This window comes from Ovis aries, chromosome 11, assembly GCF_016772045.2.
Source record: "Ovis aries strain OAR_USU_Benz2616 breed Rambouillet chromosome 11, ARS-UI_Ramb_v3.0, whole genome shotgun sequence".
Classification (NCBI taxonomy): domain Eukaryota; kingdom Metazoa; phylum Chordata; class Mammalia; order Artiodactyla; family Bovidae; genus Ovis; species Ovis aries.
The window spans coordinates 9,121,632-9,137,860 of NC_056064.1; the positions used below are offsets into that span (position 1 = coordinate 9,121,632).

The window sequence follows — 16,229 nt, forward strand, 5'->3', positions numbered from 1 at the left end:
AAGGAAAACAATTCCAATCTCCAAGCAACTGCAACATAAAAATACAAACAGGATTTAATTTTATCCTAAAACTGGTAGTCTACAACATTTAGATCAAAGAAATTGCTTCCTAATAAATAATGAGAAAATGATTGAAGTGTGGTATTGACAACACAGGGGCTTTCTCATTTTTTACATCATTTTCCCTTTCTCCTTAAAAAAAAAAGTAATTATCTGTGCTATCTTGGAAAGATCTGTCATTTGGTGATTTATATACTTTTAGAGCTTACCTGGAAAAATGAATTATTTTACCACGGTAGTCAGTTTTACCACTGCTGACAGTTAGTTGAACAACACTGTTTCAACTAACTGTCAGCAATGATGAAAATGTTCTGTGTGCTATAAAATTCAGTAGCCCCTAGCCATACAAAACTATTAAGCATCTGAAATGTGGCTAGTGACTGAGGAATGATTTTTAAATTTTATTTAACTTTAATTAATTTCAGTTTAAATATCCTACATGTGGCTAGGTGCCTAAGAGGAGGCCCAGAAGAGACAGTGTAGGCCTGGAAGAATCCTCAGACATTACTTACGTCAACTCTTTTTTTTTTTTCCTTAGAATTGAGAAAAACTGAGGCCATAATCCACAGCTTACCTCCGGCTACTCATTAAGATAAAATTACAGGCTGAAACTGTGTGTGGTCAACTGGGTAACTGTACTGTCCCTGATGCAGAGACTGTCCTCAGCGCCCAGCCTCTTACCTGAAAGTAGCTGCAGTGTGCGTAGGAGGCGGCAGGGGGGGCGACACAGCTACTGAGCGCGTCCACGCGGGTGGGAGGCGAGCAGCACTGCAGCACAGCTGCAACAAAGCCAGACAGAGAGCTGTCAACCCACGTACGCCCCCGCGGCCTTCAAGGCGCGCCTCTCTTTCAACCTGGAGCAAAATCTCCCCCAGGCTTTCCTTTGTGGGTGCAATACATTTAGTCCAATGACGTGCCATTATTTGTTGAAAACAAACAGGAATAAAGCAACACTAAAAGTCACTTAAAAGGGTCATTTCTACTTTTATAAATGAATCCTTTAGCATCTAAGTATTTTGCTACATTTCTAATCAAACGTTTATTCTTAATGAAAGTAGTAATTTCCTTTTATTGAAAATATCAGAACATATTCAAAATTCTAAAATAATTATTTCAATCATTTTAATAGTAACAAACATTTGGAGGAAGGTGTGTTTTTAAGTATAAAACAAGTATAAAAACTCTCCAAACACTCCTACTGAATGTACAATGCATCCAGTTAAATCTATGGAAAAAACTGTTTTATTCATTTAGCCAAGTGGTTAGGAATTCAGACCTAGAGCTAGACTGTCTGCCTTTGGAGCCTAGCTATATAAACCTGAGGCTTCCCTGATGACTTCCCTGGTAAAGAACCTGCCTACCAACGCAGGAGATGCAGGTTCAGTCCATGGGTCAAGAAGACACCCTGGAGAAAGAAACAGCAACCCACTCCAGTATTCTTGCCTGGGAAATCCCAAGGACAGCGGAGCCTGGCAGGCTACAGTCCACAGGGTTGAAAAAGAGTCAGACACAACTTAGTGACTAAAGAACAAGAACATAAACTGGAATAAGGTTAATCCCTTTGGGCTTCCATTTCTGTATCCTATTATTAACAGAACAGGAATAATAACAGTACCTACTAAGAACAACACTGGCATACAGTAAGCAATCAGTATACAAAGAGCTAATGATTTTAGCTAAGGAAATACATTTTCCAAACTTCCTCTTTATATAGTTAGGATACCATGAAAAGACTGAATTCTTTGTACTGGTATAGTCTTACTTACAGTGAAGTTAAAGTCTCTCAGCCGTGTCCGACTCTTTGTGACCCCATGGAATAGTCCACAGAATTCTCCAGGCCAGAATTCTGGAGTGGGTAGCCATTCCCTTCTCCAGGAGACCTTCAGGGATCTTCCCAACTCAGGGATCAAACCCAAGTCTCCCACACTCCAGGAGGATTCTTTACCAGCTGCGCCACCAGGGAAGCCCAAGAATACTGGAGTGGGTAGCATATCCCTTCTCCAGCAGATCTTCCCAAGTCAGGAATCAAACTGGGGTCTCCTGCATTGCAGGCAACCCCTTTACCAGCTCAGCTACCAGGGAAGTCCCCATACTTACAGATGCAGCCTTAATAATTGGTTGAGTCTCCTCTCTTCCAGAGAGAGAATCTCCAGAACGAATGAGAATCAGTTTTAACATCACACCTTTGGATTAAAGAGAGTATGACATTTACTGAGCACCTAACATATTCCAGGTACAGTCCAAGGTCCTTTACATGTATTGCCTCATTTAATCCAAACAACTGAATGAGATATGAACATTACTTTACAAAAATCAGGAAATTAAAGCTCAGGGATGTTAAACAATGTGCTGAAAGTTCACAAAGCTGATAGTGACAGAGGCAATCATCAAACTGCAAAGTACATGCTCTTTAATGTATCATGATATTTCCCTAATCTTTCTTCCTAAAATTTAATACTTTAATTTTACTAGAACTCCACTTGTGGAATATTTTTAAGGTGTCTTATTTACAGGTGGCAACATTTTTGGTCCACATTTCTCATATTCTGAATATGCTAGTAAAATTACTAAATAATCTCATTCTGTAATCTTTGAGGTAAATTAATCTAACAATTGCAAAAATTCATCAAAATGGTTCCCTTTTTATCCATTACTGACTATGGATTTTTAAAATGTCAGAAGTTTATAAAGGTATAAGAGAAATATTTTATTATATCATGTGCATTTTAAGGCATTAAATTTTACACATGGAAATAAAAAATTAAAATAATGGGTAGAATTCTAGTTCAAATAAGAATATAAGGGTTGATGTTTTCTGAATTACATAATTTTAACAATTCCAGTGGTTAAAAAAGCCAGATATTACTAGGATGGCTACATAAAAGTCAAGCAGCTGTCACTTCCCATATCCTTGGAGATTATTCAAATACACAATTAAAATTTTTCGTATTGGAATTTTGTTTCCCAGAATATTTAAAAGCATAAATACCCTGGGAAATAAGTTAAATCCAAAAAGCTACGGAGGGGCCTACGGGGTTTGCTGAAACTGAAAACAACTGGGATCTTTTTCCAGTTTTAACAGCTAAAGAAAACAGCCCCCTAGTGGCAGAAAGGACTCAGTCAGGGGCTGTAGATTTTCACCCATCGCGCACGTGCGTGTGCTCAGTCATGTTGGACTCTTTGTGAACCCATGGACTGCAGATCCTCAGGCTCCTCTGTCCATGGAATTTTCCAGGCAAGAATGCTGGAGTGAGTTGCCATTTCCTCCTCCAAGGGATCTTTCACCCATCAGGGCACCATAAAAGTGTTTTGTTACAAATAAATCAATGAAAGGTATTAGCTTTATTTTTCTGATAGTGCTATAAACAATCTGATGCCACTGTTCACACATTTTGAATAGCTGTTACAGTGTACCTTAAAATAAATTTCTTGAAAAAATAACATAGAATATACAACGATAAAATATAACATGCTAAGTCGCTTCAGTCATGTCCAACTCTGTGCGAACCCATAGACGGCAGCCCACCAGGCTCTGCTGTCCCTGGGATCCTCCAGGCAAGAGTGCTGGAGTGGATTGCCATTGCCTTCTCCAATGCATGAAAGTGAAAAAAGAAAGTGAAGTCACTCAGTCGTGCCCTACTCTTAGTGACCCCATGGACCGCAGCCTACCAGGCTCCTCCGTGCATGGGATTTTCCAGGCAAGAGTACTGGAGTGGGGTGCCATTGCCTTCTCCGAAAATATAACATATAAGTGACTATATTAATAAATAGTTGATAGCTGATTTGGTATCTAAGGAAACAGCAAAATAGTGACTGTCCTTTCAAGTGTCCAGTTACAAATGGAAAGTAGAAAGGTGCCTGCGTGAAGAAAGGGAGGTGAATAGGTAATCCAAAAAGACTCCTCAATGGCTAGTTCCTTACCAGTGCAGTCCTACTTCATACAGTCAACAAAACAGAACAAAGCAAAGTATTAATGAGTTCACTGGATATGAAAATCTAGTATAAAAATACAACTGTGTGCTCCATACATGACAAACTAATCTAGTGTGTATTAGGAAAGCACTGTGAAAGTACTAACACTTCTAAAACTGAGTTTATCACTATGAAGACACGCTCATCTCCATAAAGATCTTCAGTGTCTTTCTGAAGGCAGTGTTCATTTAAGGCACTGAATCGCATGTAGAATAAAAAGCTGGAAATGGTGAAAAATTTCTATTTCATATTTAAGAGTTGATGACATCTTTTATGGTAAAAATAAATTACTGAAAATTTATCTAAAGGTAAAAATTTTCACATCCACTATAGGTTAGGAAAACAAGTTCATATACTTTATCCAATGTAGGTAATTCATGGTTACCTATTTATTATTCATGGTTACCAATTTATTCAATGTAGGTAATTAAAATGGTTTGGACTTCAAGCTACTCTGAAATAGTACAGTATCAACAGTGAAGAAATACTCAAAAGGAAAAATATCTTAATAGTAAAGTTAATTTCAAGGTAAGTTACTACAGCAACTAGAACCCCAACATCTCCTCATCTACAGTGAGGTAAAGAAATGGTATTCGAGTCTACAACCAAAAGAAGTGAAAGCAGAACACATAACTGTAGAACCAAGTTCAGAGCACCAATAGCCAAAAGGTGGAAGCAACCCAGGGTCTATCAACGGGTGAACTGACAAATAAAATGTGGTCCATATACATGGAAATTTCAGAAAATTATTCAGCATTTAAAAAGGAGATTTTGACTCATGCCACAATATCAATGACTCGGAATAAGTGAAAGATGCCAATCACAAAAGGACAAATACACGACTGCCTTCATATGAGGTTCCTAGAATTATCAGATTCTTTAAGACAGAAAGTAGGATGGCAGTCGCCACAAGATGGCGAGAGGGGAACGTGAAGTTAGTGTTTACTGGGTACAGAGTTTCAGCTGGGGAAAGACGAAAAAGTTCTAGAAAAGGATGGTGGTGACGCTAGCACAACAATGCGAACGTATTTAATGCCACAGAGCTGTACACTTAAAAATGGCTAAAACGGTCAATCCTATATGTATTTTACCTCAATGAAAAGAAAATAAAATTGTGCTTTTGCTTAAAAATCCTCCTAGTGTATCTACGTCAAGTCCCTCTCTCCATAAGAACGAAATCAGACCTTTTCAGAGAAACTGACAATACAGGCTCCTAGAGCATCAGAAAGTTCTTATAACTTCATATTCTATGCTTATTTATGTACATTATATAGAATGAAAAGCCTAAAGATCAAATGTTTAAAATTTAATGTACTTCAAAACAGTAATAATCAACCTTCTTTGCCCAAGAGTCCGTTCAGAAAATTTTTAAAATAATAAAACACATGCACCTTCATGAGAGCGGCATATTCTTCTAAATCACTTCAGTCAGCCTTTAAAGTGTTAGTCGCTAGGCTCATTTGAAATACGGCTTTTAAAATATGTTATCCTTCATATGTAAATATAAAGTTTTTAAGTGTTTTAAATTTTGAAGTCTATTCAAATTCTAGACATTAATTCATTTAATCCCAGACCCAAACTATTACTGCCACTTTTTGGAAAGGGAAATTGAAACCGAGTGACATGAAATAATCCACAGAAGGTCACAATGTCCATCAGATGACTAACTGCAAAGCTGAGGCTAGAATTACTTCATTTACTCAATAAATATTTACTGAGAGCCCATTATGGCCAAGCACTACACCAGGTGCAGGGGGATACAGAAATGAATTAGACACAGCTGCAGACTGAATGTCCCACTCTAGCAGCTGGATGGAGTCTGTCTCTCTGCTCAAGCAGAGAGAGTCAACAGCCCAGGGTCAGGGCCCTGCCATAGGTAGAACAGAAGGCGAGGTCCCCCTGACCAGCATCTGTCACCTACCCTATCTGGAAGGGACTAACTCTGGGGAAGAGGTATATCAGGAAAGAGTCTCTCAGAAGAAAAGCAAAACAAACAAAATGTCCTCTCTGTATTACAAGCAGGCCAGCGGCAGCAAGCAGAGCATAATGGCTGAAAGAATGAACTCGAAAGAATCTGCCTAGATTTGTTTCCTAGCCCTGCCTGTGCTGAGCTGTGCTTCGGCTTCTAATCTATGAAACGGGGATAACTACATTCCCTATCTTATAAAGTTGTTTTGAGGATTAAATGAATTCATATTTGGAAAGCACTCAGTATAGTACCTGGTCACAGTGACTGCTACACAAATATTTGCTAAATAAAATACAAGACAAAGGGCAGCTACAAATCACCAATCACTGCTTTGAGCTTAAAACTTAACTTGGGAAAAAAGTCAAAGTTAACTTTGACTTTTACAACATGAGTCAAAGGAAAACAATTCCTCAATACAGGATTCCGTCTATAAATATGAATATACTAATATTCTTATGTATGTTCAAATACAGAATGAGCAAAACAAAAAGGTCTAAAATAACAGTTTTTTTATAAAAAAAAAAAAGGGGAAATTAAATTATAGTAGCACCCTGAAAACAGCATTAGAGAAGAAAACTGAATTCAAGATAGGGCAAGACTAGAAAGAGCCCTCTAATGCTGGATCTATAACATTTTGTCTTTGAAGAAGCGGTTAAGAGTGGAAAAAATGTAAATAAGCTGGGCAAAGAAAACAGATGCTTCAAGAGAGGAAGGGCAAATGTAATAACTGAGGTGAGTCCATTTATGAGTCAGTCTTGAGAGCAGTTTTTTATAGTTTCCAAGTTTGGCTTTACTAGAGAAATAATTTATGAAATATTACAAAATACAAATTTTACTGGTTATACCCCATGAAGACCAGATCCAGGTTTATTTTCAATATAACTAATTTTTAAATGAAGTTGAATATTGTTTTTTTTACTAAAATTTGATCCAAATCTCAAGTCATATAATTCACTTTGAAAGGATTAAAGTATGATCATTATTCCAAAATTAGTTACTTTATTATTAGGATTTGGAAAGCTGGATTGAGAGTGATTATTATCCTGCCTCTGAGAGTAGTATTTTACTTAACTTTGGTAGTCATTTGTAAAGCCCTTCACAAACAAGAATTCACTAAATATTGGTTAAACTGCTCACTACGTTTTGCGTCCTTCACCTAAGATTTGGAGGAATTAAGTACTTGTACAGTTATTTCTTTGGTATTTTCTTTCCGTTCCATAGCAGGTCTTTTGTATTGAACAATACAACTTTTTATTTCTATAGTACTTCAGAATGTTCAAAGCAATTTTGCCTACATTATATCATAGAACTACTCTATATATTAGAATTCATCATGAAATCATGAGATTTCTTTTTCTTATAACCTCAGAACCTTCACGGTAATTTCAATCATCCATATCAAAGAAGACAAAACAAAAATTCAGATAATACAAGATTCTATTTCATATGCACTCTATACTATCAAAACGTCAGCAGCACTTGTTCTTTTAATGTGCCTCTTTTCTAGTCCTTATCTTGGACTCCTGGAGACAATTTTCAATGTAATTATCAAATTAATAAATTTATTTATAAATTTAAATCCAAGCTAACACAAAATATTTTTTAAATGACATAGATCCTAAATTGTAATAATTTAACAAATAGTACTTCTATAATGAATGAATAATATTAACTATTTATAGTATTTTCTAATAAGATACAACTAGTTCTTATAAAATTTAGAACTAGGAGTTTCTAAGAGGATTGTTTGGAATTTGGAATACATTTTCCTGTAGAAACATCATCATACAGGCTAGTTTGGCTCCTAAGCCGAACTATAACCATCCGTACCTTAATGGCAGCACTAATAGTAGTATGGAACCTAACCACCGTATCTAATACGTACATAGGAAAATTTCTCCAAAATCCCAAGTTAGAAGGCCAAGCACATTTCTCTTCCTGTTGTAGTCCTCCTAAATTTCAACTCCCCAGAAGTTTTTAGTAGTGTAAAGGAGGGGCATTTAAGGGAGATTAGGAAAAGAAAGAGAGACATTCATTGCTAAAAGGAAGAGAGACAGGGGTGTTGTCCAGTTGATGGGCTATAGAATGTAAAGCAAGTATAAGAAAAACACAGACGGTCTCTCTCTCATATATATCTATTCTATGCATTTATGGATTGCAGCCAAATTATAATTTAGATAGAAATGCCTAATTTATCAAAATATTGATTAAAAATCCCTCAGGAAACTCTGACACTATTTGTTGCTATACATAAGATATATAACACCAATGTCATCTTCTAGCTTTCAAGATCACCCAGATATTTTTGTTCTTCAAAGAATTGGCTGAAAGTCTGAAAAAAAGAGACTTAGACCTCCACTTTTTTTATATATAAGGTTAAAAGATTTTTAAAATTTCTAATAGGCAAATAATTAAGTGCTATATCATCTTACTCCATATAATTTCTTCCCCTTATCCTTCTCCATCCACCAAAACAGTAGCAGCTCCAAAAATCTATAAAACTCAATCTAATTTAACCTCTGGTTTTATTATTTTAATATTATTGAACTTAAGTACTTTGAGAAAATAAAGCAATCCCTTTTACTGTCTGTATTTAGGTAGAATGCAATGAGCCAATCAATAATAAACAAACATGGTTGCATATTACCAGCATTATTATAAATGGAACAGTTTCCAAATTTACAGCTTTTAAAAGACAACCAATCATTTAACCTCCTTATCTAATTTACACGCCTCCCACTTATTTTAGTTTTTCATTTCGTCCTGCTTGGGAAAAGCGGTCTAACAAAAATACCTCTGGAGACTGCTTCCAGCTGTACTTCATTAATATGCCTACATTCTTAATTCAAAAGGCAAAGGACTGCCCCCTTTTTTCTCTTCCTGGTCTTTTCTGAAAGCCTTGACCCTTGACTTTTTTCTATTGCCCCATTTCATCACTCTGTGTAAACAATAATGAAAATATATATCACCTCTATGGTGCTTCTGCAAAACAATAAATTGTTTTTAATTAAATGGTAACATTATCATTCTGCAAAAATGTATCCCTAAATGGATGGTCACTATCACATGGGTTCCCAATGAGTGGCCTGAGCTCTACTGGCAGGTCTTCCATGCCCTTGGCTGAGCTCTAGGTCAGCTGTCATTGTCAGCCTCTTCTCTCGGCTACTCCCAGCTGTCCGCTGGCTGAGATTAACCCTGCAGGGATTGCACTGCCAAACCACACCATTACATTTTTATTAAAAGAATATAGTTTAGTCTTAAGAGATGGTGAGTAGGCTCTTTTATTAAACTTCATTACTGAGATACTAAGATGATTTCATTATGAGGCAGTCTCACATATATAACTAAAAAATAAATAATATGTAATATAAGTATTTTTTTCTAAAAGAAAAAAACCCACAAAAAACTACTACACCAAGAACAGTGTTATACCAAGATCTGGTGTACTAAGTCTTACCAGAACATATTTTGAGGATACCAAAGTTTCACTAAAAACATACACAACAATTTTCACAGCCTTTAAGAACATAATGAAATTTCACATATTGCTAAAAAAATGAGTACTCATGAGAAATCTTTGACATTTCCTAGGTGCACATTCCTAGTTTTGTTCAGGCATACAAAAATACATTTTAAAAAATGTAAGTTCTCATTATCAAGCACCTTAAAAGAAACCATTGAATTTGAATTTCTCATACCTGTTGGATAGTAGGCTTGGGAGTACTGCGCTGAGGGTGTGTAGTTACTATATTTTTGGGAGGAGCTGACCATTGTTTGAGGACCTTGCTGAACGTGTACAGATGTGGCACTGGGCTGCAGGGTATACGTAACCTCAGTTGGAAACCTCTGTAGTACAGGAAATGGAACCCCTTTATCTGAAAAAGTGGGAGACGTTTCCACTTGTCCTGGGTGCATTCCAAGAGAGTTCTGCCATGTTCTAGGAGGGATCGGGGTCCGATCTAAACCTTTCAGAGGAAAAGTACTGTGGTTGTGGGATGAAGTTGATACGTAGGAGTAAGGAGACAAACTATCTCGCCGGAACGACCGGTGAAACTGTCCTACGGCCACTGGTCCTGCATAAAAGAGGAAGAGCACATTTACTAATTTTATATTACACCACCAGACACAGTAAACCAAAAGTCACAAAACATACATTACTCTTCACTTGTGAATATGCTGAGTTTCCAGCCATTCTCAACACAACAGAAATTTACTGGTAAAAACAAGTTCAGAACACACAATATGAAATTACAAATATAATGCTGAAAAAATAATCATACAAATTTTGTTTGGTTGTCAATATGATTGTGATAAGAGACAAAGTGGCCAAACTCTAACATTAAATCAAAGGTTAAACGTCATCTTACCTTTCACTTCAACTGACTGACCCAGATTTTCCCAATCTGTAAACTACCAGTACTTCCTAGAAGTTTTAGAAATTCCATGTGGTCTTCTAAATCATTTAGGAATCTTAATAATAGGTACAAAAATAAGCACTCAACCATATTCACGAAAGATGTTAAGTATGGGAAAAATAAAAATTATCACACAAAAAGAAATTTCATGTTCTTTGCTCCCTTTCAATTTTTAAACAAATTTTAATAACAATCTTTGCAGAAAAGTCAAGCTTAGAAACTCTGACTTGTTCATTCCTGAATCAAAAATTTTCCATGGTCTCTTTTTCTTCAGAGTATCTCTAGTCCCTTCCTAGATATCAATGGCTCTCAAACATTGATTTACATTTGAATCACCTCGAGAGTCTGTTAAAAATCCACACACTCAGGACAAGAGATTCCTATATTTGCTTTCTCTTGTCTTGCAAGGTAGAAAGGAATTAATCAGTGGAGATGAGGAAGAGAGAGAAAGAGCAATACTACAGAATGAAGAAAAGGAAAATATAAAAGTTGCAAGCTGAACTTATTTTAAAGACTGCAGTTCTTGACGATAAAGCTAGTCTAATTTATTCCTAGAAAGGATTTTACCCATTAAATTATGTGGTTCACAAAGCCTTTTCAATTTGTTTTTGTTGTATTAAGCTATATCTATATAAATAAAATATATATAAAAAATATACCTATAATCTATAAAACAGAGGGAAAGTCTAATTTACGTGCTACTCATCTGCTAAAGATGGCACTTACATACCTACTTTTCCAAATATTTAAATATGTTATACATCTTTTGTTCTAGTATTCCTCTAATGTTTGATTTCTTCTAAAGAATGAAGCATTAGGAAGTGCTCATAACCACTTCTGTTTTGGCGCTGCCTGATTCAAATTGATTTTGCTCAAATAAACTCTTAAAATTTAAAAAGAATAAATCATTAATGCCAAACATAAGCAAATATAGGAGTTCGGGGCAGACATGTACACACAAAATGGATAACCAACAAGGACCTATCCTGTAGCACAGGGAACTCTTCAATGTTATGTGGCAATCTGGATGTAAAGGGAGTTTAGAGGCGAGTGGATACATGTATCCATGGACGACTGAGTCTCTTTGCTGTTCACCTGAAACTGTCACAACATTGGTAATTGGCTATACTCCAGTATAAAGTAAAAAGTTTAAAATAAGAAACAAAAAACAAACAAAAAAGTCAAGAGCTAATGGAGAAAAAAATCTAATGGACCAAAAAAGTCTCCTTCAGAAGATTAAATGTATTTAAATGATACACCTCTTAAAAACTACTTTTAAAATATAAAATAGTTTTTATGCTGATTAGCAAACACTTTGAACTACCACTGACAATTCTTTGCTTTAAGACTTAAAGAAACATTTTTTGTTTGTGAGGTCCCAAACTGCCCATCACTTGTTGTTTTTTTTTTTTTCTTGGATGCTAAAACTTTATATTGCTAGAGTGTGGAATAGCTCACTAACCCTTCTTTACCCTCTTTAAGTTGTTGATGAATTTTCAGATTGTCAATAACAATAGATCATTAAAGAATACTCTACCCTGATTTCTCAAATTCTAATTTAGATCTGAATTAAAATACAATTCTACTTCTACTATGATAAATTCTGAGTGATGCCCAAATATTTACATATTTTATTTACTGCTAATATAAGGACATAGGACACAAATTAGAAGGACATTTGTTTTTTGTTTTTAATTAAGAACTAACACATGTTCAGCTCTTATTCTTCTGTTAGAGGTTACTTCGCAGGGTTCTAGTCTACCAACTTTATAGAACATCACCTACATGTCTCCAGGACATCTAAGATATATATTTGGCAAAGTTTAAATCCAGGACCCTAAAAATGTAAGGTAGGCTGAATTTCTGTTGTTCTTTCTATTCCATCTGTAAAAGTGAATCTGAACTAATCAGTCCCCAGGAGAGAACTTGCCTCTTTCCCAAAACTTGGTTCTTGAGAGTTAGTTTAGAAAGCTTTAACAAATATTATGAAATAAACTGCCAATAAAAACAAGATAACAATAGTGGAAAAACACGTGACCCTCACATTTCTTATCAACTACAGAGGGGTGGCAGAGGATAAGACGGTTGGATGGCATCACCGACTCAATGGACATGAGTTTGAGCAAACTCCGGGAGACAGTGAAGGAGGGAAGTCTGGCATGTTGCAGTCCATAGAGTCACAAAGAGTCAGACACGCCTTACCGACTGAACAACATTCTCAGAAGGTGAACAGGACAACTGGCTCAATGGACCTAGGTGAAAGAACCAGGTCCTAACACAGAGGATTCTACTGCAAAAGAGAAGTATTTAAATCAGAAGCTGCAGTAGAACACAGAATACAAAAAGGAAATGAAGGGGCAGTACAGTCAGGCATATAATCAAGAATTAAGCACAATAAAAATTAGTGAGCCAAAAGAGAGGAACCAAGGACCTAGAACATGGAAACAGAGCAAAAACAAAGTTGGACCTGTATTCTTAAACTTAGAATTACATTCCACCCAAATCAGTAACACAATTTCCTAGTGAACCAAGTCTATGTGGTGGACAATCCACACCTGACATATTTTCTATACATACCAACAGGCAGAATGTATGAAACGTATGAAAACTAAGATAATGGAGGTATATATGAACTGACGTATTAATATACCAAAAAAGTATGAATTAAATTTATGTTTTTCAACAGATAATCTTTAAAATGCTGGCCAACCGAACTATAAGTGAGGAAAATCAGATTCTACATAGCCCCTGAGCTTCTTCAACTGAAATGAACTCTATACTTAAACTACAACTGGATAGGGCAGGGGAAAAAGAAACCAGAGAAGAGGAAAAAGTGAGCAAGAATTGGTCTCTATGTATGCTGTGTGTTTCTTTCTTTGAAGTAGTCATCCTGTTTTTCCCAAGAACACATTTTCAGTCTTTTCTCCTTATGCCCACCAGATACACAATCTGAAAAAACAAGTATCTAAATGAATGCCAAGGTATTGTACCCACTGTCTTTCTCCATTTGATTCCCCACCAAAATCAGTGGACATCACATGGAAGTGGCTTAATATTCCTTTAGAATTCCTTTAGAACATTCCTATGCCACTGCTACTTTTCCAACTAGTTCCTAGAACTCTAACCTAATCCCTTATCTTCTAAACTCCACAGATACACAACCTAATCCATCTTCTAAATTCCAAATGAAGATTGCTCATTCCTAACCCTGGGCTTACATTAAACTGAACACAGTGTTACTTTTATTTGTATATTTAACATTTTCCCATAACCGAAAAGTAAGCCAGACACTTTTATGTTAAATCTCTGTTAACACCGATGAAAATGTCTCTATTACTCTCCTGGTTGAAGGTAAAGAATGAATTCTCATGATTATATCCTGTTGCTCTCTTGGTATGCTGCTGCACATCACCTACTCTTTGAACAAGGAGAGGAAATATTGCCACCCTCACCTTCCTGGAAGAAGGGGGAGGGTATTAGAAATCAAGTTGAAAATAATTTTAAAAGTCAAAGTAATTTTCTATCACAGAGAGTTTTTAAAGTTTGAGTAAACATAGACCTGCATGCAAAGATGGGCATAATAAAAGACAGAAATGGTATGGACCTAAGAGAGCAGAAGATATTAAGAAGAAGTGACAAACACACACAGAAGAACTATACAAAAAAGATCTTAATGATACAGATAACCACAATGGTATGATCACTCACCTAGAGCCAGACATCCTGGAGTCAAGTGGGCCTTAGGAAGCATCACTACAAACAAAGCTAGTGGAGGTGATGAAATTCCAGTCGAGCTGTTTCAAATCCTAAAAGATGATGCTGTGAAAGTGCTGCACTCAATATGCCAGCAAATTTGGAAAACTCAGCAGTGGCCACAGGACCAGAAAAGGTGTTTTCATTCCAATCCCTAAGAAAGGCAGTGCCAGAGAATGTACAAACTACCACACAGTTGTACTCATCTCACATGCCAGCAAAGTAATGCTCAAAATTCTCCAAGCTAGGCTTCAACACAATACGTGAACTGAGAACTTCTAGATGTTCAAGCTGGTTTTAGAAAAGGCAGAGGAACCAAAGATCAAATTGCCAACAACTGCTAGATCATAGAAAAAGCAAGGGAATTTCAGAAAAACATCTACTTCTGTTTCACTGACTATGCTACAGCCTTCGACTGTGTGGATCACAACAAACTGTGGGAAATTCTTCAAGAGATGGGAATACCAGACCACCTGACCTGCCTCCTGAGAAACCTGTATGCAGATCAAGAAGCAAGTTAGAACTGGACATGGAACAAATTGAGACTGGTTCCAAACTGGGAAAAGGGGTATGTCAAGGCTGTATATTGTCACCCTGCTTATTTAACTTCTATGCAGAGTACATCATGTGAAATGCTGGGATGGATGAAGCACAAGCTGGAATCAAGACTGCTGGGAGAAATATCAATAATTTCAGATATGCAGATGACACCATACTTACCGCAGAAAGCGAAGAGGAACTAAAGGGCCTCTTAATGAAAGTGAAAGAAAAGAATGAAAAAGCTGGCTTAAAATTCAACATTCAGAAAACTAAGATCATGGCATCTGGTCCCATCACTTCCCCGCAAGTAGAGAAGGAAACAATGAAAACAGTGACAGACTTTATTTTCTTGAGCTCCAAAATCACTGCAAATGGTGACTGCAGCCATGAAATTGAGACGCTTGCTCCTTGGAAGAAAAGCTATGACCAACCTAAACAGCATATTAAAAAGCAGACATTACTTTGCCAACAAAGATCCGTCTAGTCAAAGCTATGGTTTTTCTAGTTGTAATGTATCGATGTGAGAGTGGTCCATAAAGAAGGCTGAATATTGAAGAATTGATGCTTTTGAACTATGGTGTTGGAGAAGACTCTTGAGAGTCCTTTGGAATGCAAGAAGATAAAACCAGTCAGTCCTACAGGAAATCAATCCTGAATATTTACTGGAGGACTGATGCTGAATGAAGCTCCAATACTTTGGGCCACCTGATGCAAAGAGCTGACTCATTAGAAAACACTGATGCTGGGAAAGACTGAAAGCAGGAGAAGAGGATGACAGAGGACAAGATGGCTGGATGGCATCACCGACTCAATGAGCTTGAGCAAGCTCTGGGAGATGGTGAAGAACAGAGAAGCCTGGCAGTCCATAGGGTCGCGAAGAGCCGCACATGACTGAGCAACTAAACAGCAACAAAATACAGACTTTCAAGTAGAAACTTTTTCAAAACTGAAAGACTAAAGCCAACAGTGAAAAATTCCAAGGTTGTAAACATGAGCTTTCTAAAATCATTTTTAACTAAAATTGGACAGTTGTACACACACACACACACACGTTTGGTTTTACCTGTGTCTAACCATAACACCTTAAATAAGGATTGGGTCTAACCAGCTACTATGAAAGAACTGTTTAGCCAATTCATTCTACCTATGAGCAATACCTGGTAAAAACAGGAAAATATATTACTATATTTTTGCTTTCAAGTTATATAAACAACGCCTATGGTTCTACACATTACTCCGGAACCTACAATATGATCACTGTGAGAACACTTCTTCCAAGATTTCTTAGATGGGTTAATGGGTGGAAGACAGCGTGGCTCGTCAAGGACACCCACACACCCACTCAAGGTACCTTGATCACCACTTTCCCTGGGCTGGCATAACTGTTCTACGTTCTCTCGGCTGTGACTGTTCCTTCCCACCTTGACCTTTGCCATATCCTCACCCTGTATAGGAACTCTGTTCTGCTTCCTATCAGAACGCAGGAGCCAGTTCTATTTCTTCCAGACCCAGGGCTTCAA

At 36.8% G+C, this 16,229-nt stretch overlaps 1 protein-coding gene across 1 annotated transcript in view; it reads right to left on the reverse strand.

Annotated features, from left to right (window-relative positions):
- Positions 1 to 16,229, reverse strand: part of HSF5 (heat shock transcription factor 5) — a 51,127-nt gene that overhangs the window by 33,904 nt on the left and 994 nt on the right. Inside the window, exons 2-3 of the mRNA XM_004013175.4 lie at positions 9,700 to 10,074; positions 742 to 839 (exon numbers count right to left, since the gene is read on the reverse strand). Coding sequence (XP_004013224.3) covers positions 742 to 839; positions 9,700 to 10,074 — 473 coding nt within the window. The remainder of the gene's footprint in view (positions 1 to 741; positions 840 to 9,699; positions 10,075 to 16,229) is intronic.